General features: G+C 45.8%; 1 protein-coding gene across 1 annotated transcript in view; it reads left to right on the top strand.

Annotated features, from left to right (window-relative positions):
• The window catches only part of LOC142584816 (putative RNA-binding protein CG14230), a 53,023-nt gene that overhangs the window by 20,182 nt on the left and 15,611 nt on the right, over window positions 1-17,230 (top strand). Inside the window, exons 7-10 of the mRNA XM_075695097.1 lie at window positions 3,562-3,658; window positions 7,724-7,847; window positions 10,468-10,539; window positions 13,030-13,208. Coding sequence (XP_075551212.1) covers window positions 3,562-3,658; window positions 7,724-7,847; window positions 10,468-10,539; window positions 13,030-13,208 — 472 coding nt within the window. The remainder of the gene's footprint in view (window positions 1-3,561; window positions 3,659-7,723; window positions 7,848-10,467; window positions 10,540-13,029; window positions 13,209-17,230) is intronic.

Here is a 17,230-nt window from a genome sequence, read left to right on the forward strand (position 1 = left end):
CTGCTTCGGGAGCGCCGAAGCGAGCTGAAAACGAGTTTGAATTCCCTCGTACGCTGCGGTCCTCATTTAGTGGCGAAATTTTCCCGCTTCGAGTGCCTCCTGTACAACGCTTGAAAGCACTACAATAGGTAGTGGCTGCCTTTGAAGGCGCGCAACATGGTAGGCTACTGTTCGGTGCTGCAGTGCCGGACGCACGTAACGGATGCCGGTGTCAGCCTTATTCACACGTAGCCGCAGGACAAGAAGCTGCGTGAAGCTTGGCTCGCGAAACATAAAACCGGCAAACAGTCATCGGCTGCAACTCGGGTATGCAGCAAGCACAGACGCGAGGAAGATTTCTGCTACGGCGCCCGGTCTGCGATGTTCTGAAAACGCGCACTGAGACGCTCGCCCGAGTCTGCTGCACGACTAATGTTATGACGGTTTGGTCTATTAACTTGTCGATGCTATAGATACTGGCAAGTTCAGTGGAGTGGAACGGCAGCGGTAAGAAGCACATTTTAAAAAAGCATGGCATATGGTCATGTTTGTGTTATGAATTAATGCACTGGATTACAAAAAAGGAGAAGCGGGAAATTGCACGCTGAGAACACCGATAAACATACAGTGCGAAGCAACTCGAAAAATTATATTGAAAAGTCAAATAATTTAGAAGAAAAAAGATTGAATCGTCGCGACGGCACATCATGGTCCCTGTAGGCGTCGAAGTCTCTACAATGAAGTTATTTTTGAACAGCTCTGATAGCTCCCACGCAACAATGCTTGCTTGTATACTGTCAAATGCTCATATTCTGCGGCCTAAAGTTCATGAAACGGTGCGAGAACGCGCGCGCGCAGAAAGCGAAACAGTGCGCGGACAAGCATGCAGAAGCGCAGTCTGTCGCTGCGCATCTGCGCGATCGCTGCATTGAGGCTTCTTGTTATTACGCTTCATTTAGTTATACAAACACTATAAGAACATATTTCACATAGTTTACTCTCAGCGTTTACCTACCTTTCACGCAAGAAGCCGGTTCGGGAGACTCCATCGCGGCGACCGCGCGCAGTGGCGTTCACTGTACGTATTCGGTAAAGAGATAGCGTCTGTAAACGATTGTGTGCTTTCAGTTTGCCCAAGATTATTACTTAGACAGTAAACAACTTCTCTCGTTTCGAAAGTACTTACAGAAATGTCCGGGAGAGCTCGCGCGTGGTGTTTTCAGTGAGCGCTGACAGCAATACCAATGAGGAGCGCGCCACGTGATCCCTCATACTGCGCCAGCGAGGCGCTTCCGATAGATGGCGACTCCGTAACTCCTCGCCGCCAATACGACCTGCGGGCCATCAACGTTTAGTGGTTTGGGACCAAGCTCGGACACCTGTGCTGCGCGAATGCTGCAATCAGCACACGGCCATGTGATGAGAAAAACAAAAACGAAAAGATTTAATTCTGGGGTTTCACATGCCAAAACCACTATATATATTTATGAAGCACGCCATAGTGGGAGACTCCGGATTCATTTTGACCGCCTCATTTTCTTTTTTTTGACTGCACCCAATGTGCGTCTCCCAATGCACGACATGATTGCATTTTTCCCCCATCAAAATGCAGCCACTGTTGCCAGGATTTGATTCCGCGCCCTCGGGTTTAGCAGCGCAATGCCAAAGCCACTACACCACCACGGCAGGTGACAAAAACAACAATCTGGGCCCATACAGTCGAGTCTTGCTACAACAGACCCTGATGATCCGACAAAAATGTCTGCTTTATCCGAAGTCCGTAATATCTGAGACGCCTCGCTTCCGAAACTTTCGTCACTTTATTGCAAAGAGTGAGTGACAAATGTCCAAAGTAAAAAAACAAAAGGAGTCGCAGTTTCACCCGAAAGGTGAAGCATCGATTGCGATAGCAAATTAAGCAAAATAAGCGCAGCAGCAGCAGCGAGTGAATTGGCCTTCTCACTTCAACACGACATAAATGTTGAAAGTACAGCGCATACGTAGCTACCGGCACTGGGCGCACTTTGTCCACATTGCAGACATCTTTCGGGATACGACGGCCGCACCGTAAGCAGCAGCCACTGTGGTAGAGCCCCTCTTTCTCGCCTCTCCTCCTCTCCTGCCATGCCTCACGCGCAATAGAAGACGGTGCGTTTCTGCCCCGCCTTCCTCCCTTGCACGCGCGATATTGAGCCGCGATAGTCAGCTGACCCTCGCAAATCAATTGTCTGCCTGTGTCGACACAGCAAAAGTTCGTTTTATGCACCTGATTTTCTAAAACATTGCTGCTAATTTCGTCTGCTATAGCCAATAGTCCATTGTAGCACAGTCCATTAAAAGGAACTTTGTTTAAAATAGGTCGAACAAACTAAGACTGAAATATGCTCCGTTATATCCAAAAGTCTGTTGTACTTGGGTCCGTTGTAACGAACGTAGACAGCATTGCATATTTTTTTTTGCATTTTCCATTCTGCTTGCACCCTAATTATTGGTTCATACAAAGCCGTGGCCCTGCTATTGCCGAGATCAGCCACTCAGTGGTATGGATGAAATTAATTAGAATCGAATGAAAAGAATTGTTACTTAATATGGCTCTTACGTGATCACCAAACACAATAGGTACAGGCCACAAGCACTGTCAGCGACATGCAAATTAGAACAAAAGAAAAACGTGTTGGAATCTGAAGTCTTTCTTTGTGAACAGATAAAAGAACTCGCAAACCACTGAACATATTTATTGAGCCACCAACCCAATTATATAATGCGGGGTCCACAATTAAATCAAATACGCACTTTTCAAGTATGTTTGAATTGAATGACTGCAGGTGTTACCACAATGTTAACCATTGCTTTTGCTTGGCGTGTTCGTCTTGCTTTTTAACTTTCATTTACTCCCACTGCAGACACGGGGAGTAAGCGTCAATTAAGGTTATTTGGCTCTAATGTCATTGCCACTGACGACTTCATTTGAGGCTGCTTTTCTTCAACACATGTTGAGGAGCTTGTAATAAAATGACTAACATGTGGCTTATCGATTTGTTGCCATGATGCTAGCCCTATGTTGTTTTACAAATGCAGCACTGCAGCCACTTTCCATCCATTCTAATAGTGAAAAGGGCCACACTTACTGTCCATTTCATTTACTTGAAAATTTGAATTGCAATTACGTTTTTCTTTCAGTAATTTCTATCACGTAGCCTTCTTGAATTCAACGATGAATGTGTGTACATGGAAAAGCACTACACCGAATCTTCAGAACATGCTGAGAACTTTTCAGCACAGTTTCAATGGCGTCTCAAGCCATTTAAAGATGAGAATCATTGACCATCTGTTCGACAATGCTTTCCAGGCACTGAAAGACTGCAACTCCACATTGCAGCTTTAGGTCATCCACTCGCAGTGTTTGCTGCATGCTTCCTAACATTTCTCATAGCTTTTGTTGAGCACATTTGGCACCTGCTGGATGTGGCAACCCTAACAGTCAGCAACGTGGAGGTTGTCTTGCCAGGTGTATGTGGAGTAGTCATCAATGGCATATCCATAATAAAGGTCTCTCTACATATTTTCCCTGCCGTGGGACAGGTACTGGAACTGCAGTCCAGGTTTGGCACTGACGAGCGGTTCCGCATGAGTGAGCGTTTCCTGGAGAGTGATGACGAAGAGTCTGACAGTGCCAAAGGTAAGGCCTTGGAATAAGTATGCAAGCAATTTCTTATATATATAATTTTGAATTTCCTATGACAGCTTGTCACTAGCCACTTTACTGGCCGTGGACTAACTCATTATAGCTGCGCTGCTTAAGCCACTTTGTTAGGAAACGGCAACCAAATTTGGGGTTCATGCTTAGTCAACATAGTGGCAGCTTTGTTTATGGCCACCATGGCCATCTGGTTCATGTCCGAAACATTGTGTGACGTTAGAAATTCGTGGCGATTCTGTCAGAGAGTCAGCATACCGTATTTACTCGCATAATGATCGCACTTTTTTGTCAAAAGAATTGATGCAAATTCAGGGGTGCGATCATTACATGGGTTAAATTTCCAGCGAAAAAAAATTTTTTTTTCATCCCGCATTTGCTGCGGGATGACAACAGGTCAACAAATAGGCGGCTGCCGCTGTACGTAGTGCGGGACACCAAAACAAAAATGGCGGCCGACGGAGCAAGCCGAACGCGATTTTTTTTTTTCTTCTCATGAGTACATTACGTGCGTTGAAACAGTTTCTTCCGTATCAGTAATGAATAGTATCGTTAATATCAGCAAGTTTGCGGCAATAACATAGCCATGTCCACTTTGAGGGGACAGAAACAGATGGGCACGCTTAGCTGCCAGTGACATAGAAACACATGGCCGGCATGCTGCGGAAACTGCGGCATCCGTCTTCACTACTATCCTAATACGGCATGTTTCCGCTAACGGTGGGTGAATATCTTAGCTCTTGTTACAAGCGTCGGCATATGAATAGGCTACACTTCTAACGTATCAGTGTGAACTTGGCTACTATCGTTGCCGCTCGCTATTTTTTGCATGCCCACGAGTGCAGATGAGAAGACTTGTAAGGTGCGTTTTTTGTTGTTGTTGAACACAGCCTTTATAAAGCCTACACATAATAAAGGCAAGTTTGGTAGTACCTCTTTCTGTCATGGAAGTGCGGAAAGTGATGAAAGTAGTGAAATGGGGCATCTACTTAAGAATGTTTGGTGCATGCAGACCGCTGGGTTTGTCTTGATGTCTTGTTCGCATAGCATTCGACAGACGGCAAGCGCGATCATTATTAGCTAGACTTGGCACACGACATATCGCTGCATCAAGCTCGGGGTCCAATCATTACATGGGAAATTTTAAAAATTGAATTTTGACAAAATTCAGGTGTGCGATCATTACGCGAGTGTGATCATTATGCGAGTAAATATGGTAATTGTGAAAGTCCGAAAATTCGGACATCCAAAAAAATTCGGTTGGTGTCTGTATTGGATATTGTTACAGGGAGCACAAGAATACAGTACATATAATAAAACCTGGTTGATACAATCCCATTTCGCAAGATTTCCCAATGTCAACTTTCACAATAAAAAATGGAAAATGACTCAATATGCTTCTCTTTTACCAGTTATTCTTATTAAGATTTGTTTTCGAATCATATACATCAAACAGGAAAGGGAACACGAGGAGCAGGCTGGCAACTGCCACTGGAAGGGGCACAACACCTGCCTACTCTTCAGAAAGGAGGTGACAGAAACACAGACCCTTACCACTTAATATGTTCCCAAAAAAACATTATCTTTCGGCACAAACGTACAGCATTGCATAGACCACTTTATGTGTAAACTGCTGGAATCGCGAATATCCGCACTGTAAGTGGTACTGCACTATATAACCAAAACAACAGTATTCGAAGACTGCACATGTTGAAAACATGTAGCCCAAAAAGCTGTGTGTATCCGAGAATCAAAGCATGCGACCGGGAGTGTTTCATCTGTTTAAATTTACGAACATTGAAAGGTATAATGTCCAAGTACAGAAACTAACAATAATTTAAAAAAAAAACAGCAACTGAAATTTCAGATGCAGTACAGTGTTTTGTCCGATTTCTTGGACTGATTGGCATATGCACGGTGTCGAAAACATGACAACCACGAACCAAGTTGCTGCCGTTCTGCCCGTGCCCTGACTTTTGTTATCAACATGGTTTCTCCATTTTCCACGTGGCGCACGGCCACTACAATGCATTTCGTTGACTCGGCATCAAACCACAACTTTGGTCACCAAAGATGCGCACTGATTAGGCCTGCCTGGCGGGGGTGTCAAGTGGTATGCTGTCCCGGGAAGCTCGCCCTTGATATGTTCATGACTGCAGACTGTCACATCGAGATTATGCATGCGATCCGGCGCATGGTCTGAACTGACAGCAGTGCATGCAAAGCATAGCTTGGTTTCTCGGACGATCAGCCGCAGTAACTACAGTCAATGACCAATAATTCGGACTCTACGTGGAACAAAAATAAGTACGAACTATCGAGTGTTCGGAAAAAAAAAATGAATGTATCCAAAAAAGATGATTTTATTTACGTTTTAAGGCCCCTGTGCAAGGACTAAGTGTTCGATTCTTTGCTGCATGTACTTCTGTTTACATGCAACCAAGTACTCCTGTATCACTGCCAGTTTTGTGCAGTCGCTGTACGCCAGTGCAAGAACTGCAAAGGCTCGAGTCCACATGTGAAGGCTCCGGAGCAGACGGCACGTGATCATTATCCGAGTTAGAGTCGCTGTTTGACGGTGGGAGAACATGCTCAATTACTTCGTCATCGTTCAGTTCAGCCTACGACAACACCGCATTGTCAACGTTTGCAAAGTCTTCAAATGTAACGGTGGCAGTAATCTGCACACCGCAGCCCAGCAGGTCAGCAATTATGTCCGCATTTGAGCACATTATGGTAGGCAGCAGGTTCAGGCTCTTCAATTGTGGAGTCATTCAGACTGCGACTCGAGACTCATTCCGAGCCGGACTGCAAGGGCACCATTGGTGCCGTTTGACACGGACTTAAGTTCACGAGAAAGACTTCTTGGAGCCAGCAGAGCGTTGTCTAGAACGCACACTAAACAAACAAGCACAGAATAGCGGAACGGTGTCCGAAAGGCAAACTCAACAAACAGAACGGCGAGAGCAGGCCATGTGTCGGGTTACCGGAATAGGATATGATGATCGCGATGTTGATGCGACCTATAATTCAGGCAAAGCCTACAAGATTAGAATTTGCAGTTAAATTTCTAAGGCACAGTGCTGTGACCAAGGCAAAGTGTCAGGGATTACCACGTAACATGTAATCTCTGAGGCCATACTTGCTGTCTTGTCGAAGTTGCCAGAGGAGATAATGTCACCAGAGTCGGCGCACACTACAGCCGCGGACAAAGTCCAGATAATTGAATTTAGAGCTGGCGGCTGTCTGAAATATTGGCCATCTTTACACATTAAGTCTTTGGGGCCATTGGCGAAGCCGTCCAAATTGCCAAGCATTTCCGGATTATCGGTGTCCAATTTATTGGTCACCGACTCTACTGTGAATGCCTACCAAGTTTGTATGTGTGCACACTTAGCAGGAATGGGGGCAAGTTTACGAGTGCACATAAAGCCTAATAGCTCCAAACTAAATTTGTGGAACACTGCCTAAACTAACAGCAGTCAAGGTTGCACACTCGGTATCTGCACACCATGACGACATGCATCGCAGCGGATGCACAGAAACTGAAGCCGCGTTCAGCGCAGAGCGCACCGCTGATAAGCAGCCGAGCAAAAGGCTTCTCCATTGTTTAGGCAACCACCGTGCACCCGCATTGTGCTGCTGCTGCTGCTGCTGCTTTCTTTTTATAACATAACCGTTTATAGCACAGAACTGGCTGTAACGCGGCCTTATAAGACTCCCATTTGCCCTCCCATAGAACTATGTGTATATATACATAGCAATTACAGGGCAGCTGTGCGGGATGAAGTACCAGTTATGATATAGCTTCAGCGGGAAAATCACGCTGACAAGCGTCGTAGTGAGCACACACTTCAACGATAAGCATTGGACATTGGGAGGGGAGAGCAACGAGGGTGACGCAGAGGAGGAGGAGCATGAGACGAAGAGCACACAAACAAATGAACAAAAAAGAATAGAAAACTTGCTTTTGTTTTGTTGTTGGACTTTTATGATCCTTGTTCAGGAAAGGAGTTAGTAGGTTCTATGTATTTCCATGTTCTTTAGGTGATCGAGCTTCTGGGGACGATGATTCGCTGGACCCCGATAAAGAGCGCGTGCGCAATCTCGACATTCTCCAGGACGTCTTAGGGCCAGAAGCAACCAAGAGCCGGCCCAAGGCCATCTTCAAGTGAGTCTTGCATGTTCTGTATTATGCTGCAGCTACAGTGACACAGTAGAGTTCACTTATAGCAAACCTCAGCATCATGCAGCACTCATTCATTATATCCCTATGTTCGTAATATAAATGTACTACTGAGAAAGGAAAAAAATATGCCAAAGTCGCCAGCTGGAAATGTGATGTTTATTAGGAAGAAAATCAATTATAGCAGACCTGATGATGGCACTCTCAAGTTTATTTAGTGCAATAATGCTGTTCACTGTAGTCCTTGATGTATAGAAGTCAGTAAGCTGGAATCGCATGGCCCGTTTTTTGCCATGCGCCAAATACCCGCCCTGCCACGAATGCAAGAGCACCTGCACGAGAAAAATGCCGTCAGTTGACGCCACATTTTCCTCACTTCGGAACAAGTATCTTCGCTGAAAGCTGCAAAGTGCGCACCACAACCACCCATAGGTGGTGAGCATTGTCAGAAGCACACATAACAGTTATTTCTGGCAAGGGAACAACTTGCCTGGCAGGCACAGCAAAGCGATCAATTGTCTGAGAACTTGCACCACGTGGTTCCATTTGATGGTTTGGTGCCACTCACACTCCACACTTCACTTGGACGATGCCATCGTTCCCACAAATGAAAACCATCCCGGTCACCACCATGGATCCTCATGCCAGACTCTGTTACTTGCTGCCATAAGTTGCAGCCGGACTGGTATTGTCGATAAGCGTCAAATTCTTTTTACAGTTGGTGCAGGCAAGATTGACTTCCTGTCTGCCATCTTGAATAAATCGTGAACACAACGAATCCTTCATACTCACATGCCCATGTTGTGTGTGTGTGTATGAAGGCTCCCCATGAGAGTCATGTGAGTGAAGGTCAGTGCGATGTCTAGAGAGGCCCTTTTTGCATTTTGCAGTATCTCTCGTGATGTTTCGCCAGACAAGGGCCGTACCCACCAGCAAACTCCCCACAAGTGGCGTCGGTGCCGCCACCACTTGTGGGCAGCAGCTGCCATCGTGGAGAGAGGGTAGCCTGCCTGCACGAGGCACAGGAAAGTGCTAGCCCGTCTGAGAGGAGGCTTGGAAAAACGCCCTACGTGCATCGCTAGGCCACCTATTATGTTGAATCATGCCTCCACTCATGAGCAGCGCAGTGGGTGGACTGGTGTCATGCTGCAGCTGTGCGTTCACTGTGACAGGTTGCCCATTCTCAAGGAGATTGTTTGTAGACCCAATGTGTAGTATTATGATCATCGTGCCAGTTTTATTTGCCATTAGTGAGTGTTTGTCTTAAGTAGGGCCGTCATAAATAAATGCTCGACTTTAGTACTACAATTCTATTTGTGGCCCTTTTAAATTTTACGTTCCTTCGTGTCTGCCAGCCATATGGCTTGGCAGACACAAAGACGAGCATGAAAAAAAAATAATAAAATTCCCAAGCTTCAATTACTTTTTATTACCTTAACTGAATTGCTGCAAGTAGAGTTGAACCCACTTACAATGTTACCAAATTTTAACAATATATCAGATGTATAACAGTAAGCAGCTAATGCACTGTCAACTTTTGTAGGTGTTCTGTGGCGAGAAAAACTGCTTACTACAATGTTCCCATGCTGCATCATTAGTTATAACAATTACATCTGGCTATTGGGTGTGTGTGCACCAAAATGGAAAAGAATGTGGAATCCTTAGAGAAAAAACACCAGTCACCACACAGCCGCACCACACCAGCCTTTCTGCTATGTGCTATGCTGTGCTATGCCCGCACAGCACGCCTTCGTCACGTTGCGGGCCTTGCCTGCCCGTCTCCCTTCCACCCCTCCGAAGTTGGCACAGTCGACTCGTGTATCGGAACCACATTTATAATATCCTAATTCATCAATAAGTTTAGGCCCTCCCACAGGAATTTAAGAGACTTGCCTGTTGCATCCGGAACACTTTGAAAAAAAACTCCTGCTTCACCCTGAAGAAGGACTTCTGCAAACTCTTAGACGAACCTGAAACACTCCTCGACAATCTGAAGAAGCATGCAGTGGCAGATCCAGGTTGTTGCAGTGCTACCCATGTGCAGGCAGGACTTGTAAGGCTTATCCGGTTAGCAAGACCTTGTGGGTTGGCCTTTACCATGTTAACTTCTACTTCTATTGCCCTCATTTTGGACATTCATATCACAGACCTGTGACTCTCACGGCATGTGCAGCACAATGTAGAAGCCAGTAGAGCAAAGCAAGTGTGTGCCACGGTACATGTGCATTAGCATTGCAGGTTTATCTGATCTCTACCAATGCTGTGTAGTGCAAGATGAGCCCGTTGTGTGAGCCATCATTGGTCTTGCTGTCCTAGCCACGCCATAATTGCCATGCCATCGTCATCAAGTAGCCCCTGTCCCACGTATGAGACGACTTCAATAACTAATGCAGAAATGTCTTTTTGCGAGAACCAGTTGGCAATGCTGTTGTGATAGGTAACAAAAGGCACCACAGAGTTGTGCTGTTGCCATGTGGAGGCTGTCGACAAATGCGATTTATAAGGTACTTTCGCTTGCAGACTTTGTTGGCGCAGCAGTGCTTGCGCTTAATCACTGTGCAATTAGTGTGTCATTTCAGTAATTATGAATGCATTCTTTTTGCAGGGATGCCACGCAGCTGCGTTTTGACCCGACCAAGGAGAGTGCTGCCAAGTTTGAGATCAAGCCCGAGTCCAAGTAAGTCATTCTGCACGAGCCCTTCTCATGGTGGTGACCCCAAGAGGCTCTGCCCAGGTCGATTGTGCCGAGAGAGCCATGGGAAAATGTTTCCAGTGCAGAGTTCTGCAGATATCAAAATCATGCAAATGATCCTGAACACACCGAGACAGCTTTGCTATTGAATGAGACATAGACGCCCTAACACGACAAGCATCCAGAGTGGTGGCACATCCGCGAAGAGCCTCTTCCTCATGCCATGGATGGCAGCATGCGTATGTGCACAATAGAGCACTGCAGGTCACATTGCACAAAATTTACAGGCCTTGTGTAAGTGCCTAAACAGGCAAAGACAAGTTACAATAGCACAACTGTCAACATGTCCAAGTTTTCACTTGGGCCATGTGAAAGAGGTGTAGCAAGAAGGAATTAGAATGCCCAACATTCTGATTGCTTTTCACTTGTTTGTGCATGCAGTCAGAATGCAGGACATTCACAAACAGAAAGAATGGGTGTATGCACCATGAGAGGCAGTCACTGAAAAAGCTTGCGAGGTGAGGTGGTGGACCCCTGTTGCACTTAACAGTTCTCCAGCAACCTTTTCACTGAGCTGTATGTAGCTAAGCTTTAACACATGGCAGCCCTGTTATAGGAGACGTTCAATTACCGTTAAGCTTCATGGTTTATTTAGAGAGCTTTTTTGATGGCGAGGTGCGAATTTTTCACACATCTTCCTGTTTTACTGCACTCTTAAAAAGATTTGAACCCTTTGGGGCTTATTTTGTCCCTCAACAATAGTAATCATCATCCGTCTTGCTTGCATTTCCTTTCTTCAAAAATCTTCACCAACCACTTTCTTGTCAAGAATACGTACTATGTCACAATGATAACGCACATACCATTCGTGACCTGAAAGTGCCAGTCTTACAGTGTTAAAGAAAGGAAATTTAGGCAAGATAGATGACGATTATTGCTGTGGGTCAAGATAAGCCCCAAAGGCTGCAAAGTTCTTTAGGAGCGTGTGCAAATTAGCCAATTTGCTCAAGTTAGTAATCTGCAGATGTTTCTTTATTCATGCAATTTGCTGAAGTTTATGGTTATACATAATAGTTATCATTGAACATTTGTTAAATGAAGCTATCCTCTTGGTTCAGGTAAGGTCTTGATTGACTGCAAATACTATGATGATCATTCTGTGCCGGGTGAAATTTTTTAGTGGAAGCAGACATAGATAAAAGAAAAGAATATAGTGCTGTGAGCATGTCTTCTTCACTACACATCTGGCCAGTGCAATTCACACGAGATTGGCTAGTAGCTGTTGCAGTCAGTTCGTTAACTGAAATTTGTTAATGAAATTTTTCATTGGCGATCTCAAGGCCCATGTGGCAATGGCAATATTCGAACAGGCTGCCGCAGGAAGCTATAGCAAGTGACTCAGTTTTAAAAGCATCGTCTGTTGTTGAAATATTCCTTAATAAAAATTTACCTTGCTCTGCTGTGATATTCAGTAATGTGCACAAAGAACACTGTGCATGCTACCCACATTATATTCAATGCTTTCATCGAAAACAAGAGAGAGAGAGAGAGAGAGAGAGGTTCACAGGAAGATGGAGCTATGAAGTGATTAACAGTAGTTGAACAAGGGAATGTTGCTGAAGCCTTGATGACTTTAGTGACAGTCCTTGCTCTACCGCTGTTGATAACATCGATGCTGTTATGATTCAAGGCAACTCATTCTGGTGACCTACTGATGCATCCAATACAGTTTTGCTTGCTTGTACTGCAAATTACACTCGGTTGCCCTCAGTTGAGCTTCACAAGGTCAGGCATGTGCACAGGCATGCTGGTTCGAAGGAACCGAATGACATGGTAAGCATCACATGGGCAGTGCTTCTGGTACTCTTCAAGCGCCTTGTCTTGAATGCAGGAAAATGTGAATCTTTGTCAATACCTACAACGATCAACAATTTTAAATATCATAAATTGTTTTAACCTTTCATGGCACCCCCTGCAATACTGCTATTGCAACCTGGGTCTTAAAAATCACTAACTAAAGGTTAACCAATTTTACTTAGGTAACTGCTAGACAATTGCATTGGCTTAATATCTATCTATTGTCTGTTGCACAAACGGACAGTGAAGAAAGCATCCTCCAAGTGGTTAAACCTATCTCTATTTTTGAAAAATATATTTCCAAATCAATCTCCCAGTGTATATTGAATGTGTACACTTGCAATAGTTCTATGGTACTGTGTTTAAACTCTGCAACTACCAGAAGCAGACTGGTCTTCTTAGTCAGTGCAGACGTCCCCTGGCCCCAGGCTCGTCTCACATTTAACAGCTGAAAGCTTGGCCTGCAGAGACAAAATTTAAATTTGCTGCCTTCCACGCACAAAGCAGATGATAGACAGCTAGTATGTGTGTCTCATGGTGTAAAGCGATCTGCTATTCCTATCGAGCATTGTCGGTCTGCTAGCATCGCTGAAAACTCATCTGCTGTGAATGGCGCAGGGCGTCAAAGAAGAGGAAGAAGGCAGAGGAGGAAAGTGCCGCAGCAGTGCCACAGGTGTCTGGTGAACAGTTCTACGAGGTGACCACCGACTTGCAGGATGCTCTGAAGAACCGAACGTCGGGGTTCAGTCTTTCCCAGATGTTTGCTGGCCAGCTACAAGACGACGACTTACAAGAAGGTAGGAAACTCTGTGCCTGGTTTAGATGCAGGCAGCCTGAATAATATGACACCACCGACCTTTCCAAGTCTAAAAAAAATTGCGTGCAGCCTGACAAAAACGTTCGTACACTACGTACAGGGCCTTACATACTGCAGCATGCTAAAACCATGGACTCTGAGGCAAGGCTCCGGGTAAGCTGCAACAGTGCAAGCGAGCAAGGAAAATGCAGAAAAATTGCACTGCTGGAATGTTTTGAAATGCTGCCATTTGTTAAAAAGAAAGTTTGGTAGTTGGCGCATGCACTGCGCTGCATGCTTGATTCATTGTCCTTGTTTAACGGCGCTGTTTCAGCATACTTTGAACATCAAGCCAACTTGACGTTATCAATATACATAACAGTAAAACCTCGTTATAATGAAACAGGATGTAATGAACTAATAGATATAGCAAAGCAATTGTGATTTCTCTTGAAATTCCAATAGATGCTTATGTATTGAAAACCCCATTTTAAGGAAGCTAAAATTTCCTCATAATGGGTATAACAAACCTTTTTTTAGAGCGCAGCTCTTTGGTGCACATTCCTGCGTTTCGTGGCGCCGTCGACCCTCGCTATAACCAGCTCCGTAGATGGGGCAACTCAGTAGATGGGTATCCGGCAACTGAAGCGTCCCGTGGCCCATCACTATTTGCAAAAGAAGAAGTAACAGAAGCTAACTTTAACCATGCGACAATTCGCTGCACCGCAACAATGTCTTTTTCTTTTCCTTTCTTTATTTATTTTTTTTTTTTCGTGGGGCGGGCGCACCGAAATTAAAAAACGCAAAGGAGAGCATGTTGGCCATAATCGAATGCCTACATTGAGCACCTAATGTAGCTACTAAAGGAATATCGAGGAGGAGGAGGAGGAGAAATAGATGGAAAAACTGTGAGGTTAGTCAGTTCTCAGACAGGCTGGCTACCCTGTGCTGGGGAAAGATAACAGAAAAGATATGTTACAAAAAAAACTATGTTATCGCCCGTGAACTTTATACAGAACATGATGGCGACGGCAGGAATGCGCCTGCAGTGTCCATATAATTGCTATCACGATACAGTTGAACCCACTTATAACAGTATTCAAGTGCTGCGAAAATTCTATTGTTACAACCGATAATTGTTATAACCGGGTTGCATGAAAAAATCAAAATAGGAGAATGGCAGAGCTGACGTGAGAAAACTATAATGGTGGAGACCACCTTCCTCCACCCGGCTGCTGATTGTGTTCGCTTGTTTAACTGCTTCCTGGGTGCTCCGATCGCATGTAACAAACCGTGGCTGTCGGCGTTAAAGAATGGCACTGCTATAACAACTGCAAAGAGGTGTCACGAGTGGCAAGCGATATGCAAGCACCACCAAGGCATCACTTTGGTGGCCCCAAAGGGGCCTTTTAAAAGTTGCAAGAAGGCTGCCGCGGCAGCCTGTCAGCTTGAGAAATCCAGAAGAAATGCTGAGGAGAGACCGCCACAGGCATCTCACCACGTACTTCTCACTGGTTCGCTTGAGAAAAGCCTATGTCCGTCAGCCATGCATGCTTTACACGAAGCTTCCCGACATCCTGTGGCCCATTACTTTCCGCAAAAGAAGAAGTAACAAAAGCGAACTTTCACCATGCGACAGTCTGCTGCACTGCAACAGTGTCTTCTTTTTTTTCTTTTGTGGGGCAGGCGCACCGAAATAAGGAAACGTAAAGGAGAGCATGTTGGCCACAATCGAATGCCTGATTTGGGCACCTCATATGGCTACCGAAGGGATATCGAGAAGGAGGTTAGTCAGTTCTCAGACAGGCTGGCTACCCTGTGCTGGGGAAAGGGGGTAAGGGGAATGCAAGATTACAGAAAAGAGTTGTTACAAAATTCCTCCAGCGTGCCCGGCCAATACTTTATTCGTGTGTGTAGAAGGTGTACCAGTCCAAGCATTGCTTGATACAGGAGCAGCTATTTCCAATATTCACGCGCTCGTCTACGCAAAGTTACTACACCTTACAGTGGAGCTCTTTTTCGTGGTGCAAATAATGTTGTGATTCAGCCATCAGCGCAATGCACCGTTAGAGTTTCAATCGACGGGATACGCCACCATATCCAGTTCGCAGTGTTGACTTCCTATGCTCACATGCTTATACTAGGGTGGGACTTTCTCTCATCGGCATCTGCTTTCATCTCGTGCTGTCAACGTCTCGTTAACTTGACAGAGACCGACCATTCCGACGACATGCACGATCCACGCCTTCGGTTATGATCTGCTGATGATTGTATGGTGCCCCCTGGTCGCGAACAACTCCTTGTAGTTAACTTTGACGTCGCCGATGGTGACGTTTTAGTTGTACCATTAGCCCGTTGCCTATCCAAAGGGATTGCTCCTGCACCCAGCCTTGTTCGCTTCACCGACGGCACGGCCACTTTGGCTGTACTCAACACAACCACTGAGCCAGTCCTGCTTCCTAAAGGTGCCGCTCTCATGTGCGTCTTGAACACACAGCCTGTCTCTGTGCTTACCTCAACTACTGCTGTTTCACAACCACCCACAGCTATGGATCCGATCCCTGCTTCTGTTCTCGCTAGTACCATCAGCTCCGATTTAACGCCACAGCAGACGGGGGAGTTACTGGCGTTGTTATCCAAGCATAAAGACTCCTTCGACATCCACTCTCCTCTTCTGGGACAGACTTCTGCGACGGTTCATCGCATACACACAGATAGAACTTCCATCGTGCGCCGGCGGCCATATCACATTTCTTTCGCTGAATGCCAGATCATCGATAACCACGTTGCCGACATGCTGAAACGTAGCATAATCCGCCCATCCTCAAGCCCTTGGTCGTCACCTGTCGTTTTGGTGCGTAAGAAAGACGGCTCAGTGCGATTTTGTGTAGACTACCATGCCTTGAACAAAATAACCCGCAAAGATGATGCGTTAGATTCATTACAAGGCGCGGAGTATTTTTCCAGCCGTGATCTACGCTCCGGATACTGGCACGAAGCAGACAAGGAGAAAACCGCCTTTGCCACACTCAATGGAATTTATGAATTTAGCGTAATGCCGTTCGGCCTGTGTAATGCTCCCGCCACATTTGAGCGGACGATTGACACCGTACTACGGGGCCTAAAGTGGAAGACTTGCTTATGCTATCTTGACGACATCATCATATTTTCGTCGACCTTCCATCAGCACTTGCAGCACCTCGACGAAGTCCTGACATGCCTCTCAGCTGGTGGCCTTCAGCTGAATACAAGAAAGTGCCTCTTCGCCAGCAAAACCATTAAAGTGCTCGGACACCTTGTCAGCAAGGAGGGCCTTCGACCCGACCCCGACAAGATTACCGCTGTCCTCCGCTTTCCCATGCCTGAACGCACCAAAGACTTGCGTAGCTTCCCTGGCCTAGCTTCATATTTCCAGCACTTCATACGTAACTTTGCCACCATCGCGGCGCCGCTCCATCAACTCCTTCCTTCTGGAGCTCCCTACGTATGGTCGGACGAATGCCAAACTGCTTTTGACGCCCTCAAGCGTGCTCTCACGTCCAAACCTGTGCTTTGTCATTTCGACAACACCGCACCCACTCTCCTACATACTGACGCCAGCGGACACGGTATCGGCGCTGTTCTTCTGTAACATCAGCAAAATTCTGAAGAATGCGTGGTTGCATGCACAAGTCGCACGCTAACAGCTGCAGAGAAAAATTATACGATTACCAAGCAAGAGCGTCTCATTGTTGTTTGGTCCGTCCAAAAATTTCGGCCTTATCTGCACAGCCGCCACTTTACAGTCGTTACTGAACACCACGCCTTGTGCTGGTTGGCGACGCTAAAGAATTTAACGGGACGTCTCAGCCGTTGGATACTTCGTTTACAAGAATACGAATTCGACGTCACCTACAAGTCTGTAAAGAAACACCAGGATGCCAATGCTCTCTCTCATCGTCTCCTACCACCATCTTCAAACGCTGCTTGCTTACCATCTTTCGTGAGCAAACCGTAGGGCGCGTCGCCTGCATTCCCTTCGCT

Source organism: Dermacentor variabilis, chromosome 6 (assembly GCF_050947875.1).
Source record: "Dermacentor variabilis isolate Ectoservices chromosome 6, ASM5094787v1, whole genome shotgun sequence".
Lineage (NCBI taxonomy): Eukaryota > Metazoa > Arthropoda > Arachnida > Ixodida > Ixodidae > Dermacentor > Dermacentor variabilis.